The sequence below is a fragment of the Arachis stenosperma genome, chromosome 9, assembly GCF_014773155.1.
Source record: "Arachis stenosperma cultivar V10309 chromosome 9, arast.V10309.gnm1.PFL2, whole genome shotgun sequence".
Taxonomy (NCBI): domain Eukaryota; kingdom Viridiplantae; phylum Streptophyta; class Magnoliopsida; order Fabales; family Fabaceae; genus Arachis; species Arachis stenosperma.
The window spans coordinates 122,529,060-122,537,001 of NC_080385.1; the positions used below are offsets into that span (position 1 = coordinate 122,529,060).

Here is a 7,942-nt window from a genome sequence, read left to right on the forward strand (position 1 = left end):
GTATTATCAGTACAATACATATTCTATGTATTGTGTTTATACAAAACAGCACTCCTAAAATACTGTAAAACCTCATTTTTTTATAATATTAACATAAAATTTTATTCGTTCTTCAATATTAAAATAAAAAATCCGTTTGCATTCATATCTCTCCGTTAATTTTCATTTAATCAACGTTACCATAAGCTTGACATTTCCAAGTAACTAGAGAACATTAAGATATATCAATAAATAAACAATAATGCTGAACTAGAATTGAAAGAAAAGCTACAAGTTAGAGCTGAACAAATGAAAGAAATGTAGGTTTGTTGTGGCAGGGGAAGTTACTCTAAAAGCAGGTCATTCATTCACAACATGGGAGGAAACTACTACAACAAGTAAAGGCAGAAAATACACACAAATTAAATTAAAGAAAACATTTTAAGTGTATCAAAAATATCGGTGTTTCAATTATTTTAAGCGTTGATTTTAATTAATATATATTATATATATTTTTTATAATTTAGATCAACGGTTAAAATAACTGAAGCACTGGTATTTCTAATACACTTGAAATTTTTTCTAAATTAAATTAAACTAACTAACTTATTTTCCTGTGAGGGAAACTAGGTTGGAAATCGGAATAATAAACTATAAATTAAAGCCCAAATGAATTTTGAAGATAACAAAAAAATTATGTATTTATGATGAGGGAATTTTATTAATTTCATCTAACGGCCATCATCATCTTGACAAATTCATCATAGTTAACTTGACCATCACCATCCAAATCTGCCTCTTTGATCATCTGTTCCACCTCTTCATCAGTTAGCTTTTCACCTAGATTTATCATTACATGTCTCAACTGCACACCAATAAATTAACCACACCCATTAAATAAATTACTTAGCTTATATATAAATGTAATTCAAGATGCTGATAATTCACACATATGGGATATTTGATATTTCTAATGAAAATTCACACACACAAAGGGTTACGAATTTAGTAAAATAATAAGATAGGTCTAGAGAAATGTGAGATTCCCTACAGCTCTCTCTCAAAAATGTCAAACTCCAATTAATTTTCTAATGAGACAGCTAATATTCATTGCATGCGGAAATGTACGGATTACTATCCTATCCTATATCAGTTCTACATATATAATTATATATACAGGATTTACAAATTCACAAATTTATGTATAAATTAAAAATCATGTAAATAATAATAATAGTTTAAATATAGAGCTGTAGTCCCTTAAGACCTTGTAAACTAGTTTTGCAACATATTGGGCCTACTTGCTTTGTTTATGTTCTATAGAATCTCTCGCTTTGTCAAATATGTCAGAAAGTGAAAGTCTTAAAAGTGAATATACATGATATGATATGATAGAAATCATCAGTTATAATATATATTAAAAATGAAAGAAAAATAGAAAAGAACAAAAATAATATATACCTCACTGGCTGATATGAAACCATTTTGATCTTTGTCAAAAACCTTGAAAGCTTCTTTGAGTTCCTCCTCTGCATCATCAGTGTCCTAAAACATTGGAAAAGAACAGCAAAAATAACTTATTACAACTTTAATTTGATAATCATAAATTGATTATTGACTTATAGTAATGAAGAAGAAATGACTTAATAAAAATAATAATAATGTTTAGTTACTTTGATTTTCTTGGCCATCAAGTTCAAGAACTCATCAAATTCAATGGTTCCATTGCCATCAGCATCAACCTCAGTAATCATATCTTGAAGCTCTTCTTCAGTTGGGTTCTGATCCAATGAACGGATCACAGTGGCAAGTTCCTCAACAGTAATGCAACCTATATATTCAGTGAATATTCAACATACAACATGCACACACACACATATATATATGATGATGTTGCTGAGAATTATGTTATTCTATCAATTTAAATTAAAGAAGAACAATTCAGGTGCATATATAACAGATACATACATATATGCCTAACGAATAATACTATACTCACCATCTCCATCTTTGTCAAACAAGCCAAAGGCTTCTTTGAAGTCAACAATCTGTTCTTCACTAAGAATATCTGCCATTGTATGTATGTGTCTATGTCCAGAAGAGAGAGAGAGAGAGAGAGAGAGAGAGAGAGGAATATAATGTGGTGAGTTGAGTATAGCTCAATCTTAGCTGGGCTATATGTAGAACTTCAATGACCCTATAGTCTACCACAAAATCTTAAAAAAAAAAAAGAAAGAAAATTTAATACAATAATATTGATCGAGTCAAATTAAGCTTATGACTAATAAGGAAGTTGGCATAGCAAAAGAGATGCATTCAATAATATCTAAGAGGAATTTGAATTGTATTAAAAAAGAAATACTAATTCTAATTTACAGAGCAAATATGTATATGATAAATGTCATTTTAAAGCATTTAGAGTTACATATGGGTTTAGTATATACTTATATGTAATATCAAATTGATAAAAATAATTATTTTTTATATTTATTATGTGAATGATCATCTAAAGGAATTAATGTAATTAAATGATGGTATAAAAGAATATCAAAATTAAACTTTTGTATAATATTTTTTTCTGAGGGAAAAAATTAACGATGTATTCGGTTTGTTTATTTTTTATTTCAAATATTTTTACTTTTAATATTTTGTGAAGAGAAAAATAAAAACAAAAAGTTAAATTGAATTTGATTGTGTTAATTTTTTTCATAAAATTCTGAAATTTAAAATATTAAATTAAAATAAAAAAAACATTTTTTAATACCAAACAGACCCTAGACTCCTAGAGCTTATGGCTGAATTATTTTGGTGAGATAGTTGTGATTTTTATTATGGTAAAAAATAATCAAATTGTGTAACCCTTGATATAGGGTGTGGGGGTGGGGCATGATGATTTTAATGGCTTCCATGTTTCATTAGTAGTTTTTGTTCATATTCATTTGAATATAATAATTTAATAATTGGAGAGGAAATTTTGACAGCTGGGAAGGTTTGGTGCTCAGGGGACAAAACAAAAACCCATTAATTCATGCAAAACTTCAAAGGTTAATAATACGGGTAGAAATAGACCAGTGGTCTGTCAGAAATTTACAAATGTATACATTTAGGTTAATCTGTTCCAAAATAACTATAAATTTAGGTTGTTTTAAAATTCTAAAATTATTAATAAATCAGAACTAGATTCATAAATTAGTTTAGTTGATATATTAAATTTATTTGGATCTGTCGAAATATAAATAAATTTTGGTAAACTAAAAATTAATTAATTTTATTTTTTATACTTTATTATAAATATTTTATATATTTTAAATAATTTAAAAAATTAGATGTTATTGTAAATATTGAATTTGATTTATTGCATATAAATAATTTTTATAAAAACAAGTTTCTTTCAATTGTTTTTTGTAAAATAGAAAATGTATGTGAGATTTTTTAATAGACTTTAAACCAAGAAGATTCAATAGTAGGCTCAAGAATTTAAATATGGTTTTGAAGGTGGTGTTTTGTTTGTTTATGGAGAAAAAATGTGTTTTTCGTCTAGGTGGAGGTTCGAGGTGAAGGCCACCACGCAGGGGACGTGGATGTGGATGTGGAGGGCGTGAAATTGATGTGGCAGCATGTGGTTGGAGGAAGAGAGTATCACGCATGAGGCGTGATGACGTCAGCACGCAGGGGGCGTGCTGACGTGGCTGAAGGTGGTTGGTTGTTTCGAGCAGCACGGGGGGGCGTGCTGAGTCAGCACGGGGGGGCGTGCTGACGTGGACGTATCACGTGGGGGGCGTGATGAGTTAGCACGCGGGGGCGTTTTGACACGTGGCAAGCTGTGATTGGCTGAGACAATCAGTACGTGGGGGCGTGGTGAAAGCTCTCCTCTATATAAGGCAGTGCTCCAGTTCATTTTCATTCTGAGTAAGAGTTTATGAGTGTTCTTTGAGTGTTTTTGAGGCATAATGGAGGGTACCGCAAATTTGGTGGTGTATCGCAACGGTGAGATAATACATAATACTCATGAGGGAGTGAGATTTGTGTGCCAAAATCTATTTTCGTTTGTGGTTCCATGCACCATAACGTTAATGGAGCTTCAGAATGGTCTCTGTCAAAGCATGGAGAACAGTACGTTAATGAGAGTGAGCAGAATTTTGTACCGGAATCCGGTTATAGTTTTTGGTGGTTTAATACAGTTTGATACCATGCCAATCACAGACGAAGTGAGTATGCAGAATATGTTTCAAACTCACCGGCAGACTCAGATGCGACAGCCACAGATTGAGCTGTATGTTGAGTTTGAAACCGTAAAGGCGGAAGGGACTCAAAATGATTTAGAGGTGGCGGATGATAGAAATGCAGTGTATGAGGGAATGAATAGTGATAGTGACGAGGACTTCGAAGCCACTTATGAAGCCGGAGACGAGGATGAGGATGGTGATGTGGGAGTTGAGACAGCAGCGGAGAATGTAGTGGTTCATCCATCGACCAGTCAACCGATGAACGTGCCACGTTTTATGCGTGAGGTGGATCTCGACGCCATGCATGCACCGGAGTTTCCGGAATATTCAAACATAGGTGCGTGATGATTAAATAATACGTTGTTGTTAATTTATGCATTGGATTGATTAGTAAACGATGATTTCTACTTTCTGTAGGCGTTGCTAATCCTGAGGACGGAGAGTTCCGGATTGGAATGGAATACAGTTCTAGAAAGACGGTCGTGGCAGCAATTAGAAGTTACACTATCACTAGAGGAGTTGACTACGACGTGTATGAGTCTGAGCCACAGACGTTCTATGCAAAGTGCAAGATGTATGGGCGTGGGTGCGACTGGCTTATCCGAGCCAGCTTGATAAGGAAAAAAGGTTGTTGGGAGATACGCAGATACAACGGTCGGCACACGTGCTCAATGGGAGTGATTTCACAGGATCATTCGAAGTTGGACTCAGATACAGTTGCTGAGGCTATAAGGCAGTTGGTCGAGACTGACCCATCCATCAAGGTGAAATCTATAATAGCCGAAGTCCAGTCAAGGTTCAACTATACAATCAGTTACCGAAAGGCTTGGTTGACAAAGCAGAAGTCCATAGCAAAAGTTTTCGGTGATTGGGAGGAGAGTTACCAAGCCTTGCCATGGTGGCTCTCGGTTATGGTTCAGAAGATGCCTGGGTCAGTTGTCCAAATAGAAACACGACCGCTGTACAACGGGAATGAAGAGGTGCAAGGGGTAAAAATACTTCATCGCGTATTCTGGAGTTTCAATCCATGTATTCGGGCATTTAGGCATTGTAAGCCCCTAGTTCAGGTTGATGGCACACACCTATATGGCAAGTACAAAGGTACACTTCTGGTCGCTGTTGCACAAGACGGGAACCAAAATATTGTGCCTATCGCTTTTGCCTTGGTGGAAGGGGAGACAGCCGACGCGTGGCACTTCTTTCTTAGGAATCTGCGAATGCATGTTGTAAGAAAAGACAGTGTGGGAATGATCTCAGACCGGCATGAGTCAATTCGGGCAGCAGTAAATCGTTCCGGAGGTGACTGGCAACCTCCAAGAGCATGGTGGATGTTTTGTATAAGGCACATCGGCAGCAACTTCCTACGAGCATTCAAAGTCCCTCACTTGCAAAAGCTTGTGGTCAACATCGGGTATTCAAGAACGGTGGAGGAGTATAACATCAACTATAAAAGGTTGGAAGAGCGAGGCGAGGCATATGTCAGGTGGTGCGACGACATCGGACTTAGACATTGGGTATTGGCGTTCGATGAGGGACATCGATGGGGCCATATGATGACGAACCTTGTCGAGTGCATTAACTCAGTATTGAAGGGTGCCCGTAATCTACCTGTGTTGGCACTAGTCCGAGCAACATATTATCGGCTAAATGAACTTTTTATGCGGAAGAGTGCTGAGAGTCACGAACGCAAGCGTGCTGGATTTACCTATTCCGTATTCGCACAACAGCGGATTGAGGCAAATATGCATCAGGATGGGAATATAGTTGTGCACCGTTTTGACAGACGGAATGAGGTATTTGAGGTGCGCGAAATGACTAGCGGAAAGGTGTTAGTCGTTGATCTTGCGCAACGGAGGTGTGACTGTGGGCACTTTCAGGTGGAAAGAATACCATGTCGCCATGTTATTACTTGCTGTGCTAACCAGCGTCTCGATTGGCAGCTGTATGTGCATGATGTGTACAAGATGACAGAGGTTCGTAAGGTATATAGATTTGAGTTCACACCGTTAGGTGATGCCGAGACATGGCCTGATTATGAGGGACCCACATTGGTCGCTAATCCCGCCCTGAGGCGAACGTCGAAGGGTCGCCCAAAATTGACCAGATACTTGAACGAAATGGACTCACGCGACATGCGTGGTCCTCGGATATGTCGTCTCTGTGGTGCTCAGGGTCATAGTCGGAGTCGATATCCTCAGCGTGCTGGACCGAGTGGTGCGGGAGTTTAGGGTTTTATTTCCTTCGTGTTTGTATCTCTAAATTTGCAATTTTTCAATTGAGTTTTTTTTATATTAGTCGTAAGTCGTTTTTGTATTTTCAATTCTGAGATTATCCATTGATGTTTAACAACAAGTTAATCTAAACATTTGCTGCCTTCGTGAAGCAAATATACGAAAGATAAATACGAATTATATCGGTTAACATACAGAACATTAAATATGAATTACATTAAACCTTAGGAATAAATCTAAAAAACCCAACCGAATGCTCACTTCCTACGAGCCATCCAGTGCAGTGCCTTACCCATCATGCCCTGACCTGGCCGCGACGGAGTATACCTATCAGGCGGATGTCGCTCCGTCCGTAGATCATACGGGTGCCCCGGATCCCGGTCATCTGCACCTGGAGCGACTGACCCACCTGCCTCTGCCGAAGGAGCCGACCCACCTGCCTCTGCCAGAGGGGCCGACCCTCCTATCCATGCTGGAGCGGATGCACCGGGGTAGTACTCGTCAACTACTGTGTATGTCTGCCGAAGGACTCCACTATTACACGACGCACCCACTAACGAGTGCTCGGAAGCATGACCCCGCAAACCATGAGTCGGACTGACTGATGCCCCATGTGGATCAGCCGACCCTGACGGTGAATGCATAGCACTAAAATCTGACCAACCACCCAAAGTAGCGTTGGCCCAAATCTGTTGTTGTTGATTTCCGTGACCGCCGGTAGAGAAGTCAAACCAATCATCACTGACTGGAATCGTCAGTATGGGCTGAGAGTGGTGAGAGTGCTGAGAGTGCTGAGACTGGCCAGGGTGGCTTCCCTGACTGTGATGGCTACCATGACTCTGGTCCGGTGGTTGTGGTACATAATAAGGAAACGGCTCAAACACTGCATGCTGAGGTGCAGGTGGCTGAGGTGCAGCTAGGCCCTGAGGAACATACTCCGACAATCTCAGCATATGTCCGAATGAGCGCACATACCAATCCTGATACTCCGTGCTCGGTATAAAGTCCCAGGTCGGAAGGGGGTGCAGATCCCGCAGTCGAGTGTTTCGCCTGTTGCCCCACTCCACTATCCATGGCCCATGCAAAACTGTCCAGTCATGCTGCTGCACTCCGCGAAGAGCAAGGCAATGCTGGTCCAGTGGAATGCCCCTTGCTCCTTGCGGGGGAGGCTGTGCAAATCCAAACTGACGCATCACTCGGTCCGTAGGGTGCCATTCGATACACTCGAACGACAACAACGGAGCAATGGTATCACACACATCAAGATGTCCATGTAACTCACCGGGTATGATCATTCCTTCGTACGGCCGCCACTCAAACTGTCACATATAATTCGTACGTCATAACCCTAACATTAATGTTTGGAAATAGGAATTACAGGAACCATAAATATTTACCTCCTGCATGTAGTCTATATCAACCCTAAAATTCGCTACGGTCTTCGCTAACCACGATGTGGTCCGTTCCGAATGGCTCCACCTGATACATCATACGTTGAAAAAATTT

General features: G+C 38.9%; 2 protein-coding genes across 2 annotated transcripts; one reads left to right on the forward strand and one right to left on the reverse strand.

The window, feature by feature from the left end:
• Window positions 1–212: 212 nt before the first annotated feature.
• Window positions 213–2,132, reverse strand: LOC130947897 (calmodulin-like protein 11). The gene is made up of 4 exons (XM_057876610.1): window positions 1,979–2,132; window positions 1,653–1,810; window positions 1,441–1,524; window positions 213–844 (listed from the first exon to the last, which is right to left on the reverse strand). Exons 1-4 carry the CDS (start codon window positions 2,052–2,054, stop codon window positions 707–709), a joined length of 456 nt encoding a protein of 151 aa, XP_057732593.1. The 5' UTR covers window positions 2,055–2,132; the 3' UTR covers window positions 213–706.
• Window positions 2,133–4,052: 1,920 nt separating this feature from the next.
• Window positions 4,053–6,433, forward strand: LOC130949882 (uncharacterized). Its single transcript, XM_057878489.1, has 2 exons — window positions 4,053–4,542; window positions 4,623–6,433. The coding sequence occupies exons 1-2, from the start codon at window positions 4,053–4,055 to the stop codon at window positions 6,431–6,433; spliced, it is 2,301 nt and encodes a 766-aa protein (XP_057734472.1).
• Window positions 6,434–7,942: the final 1,509 nt, after the last annotated feature.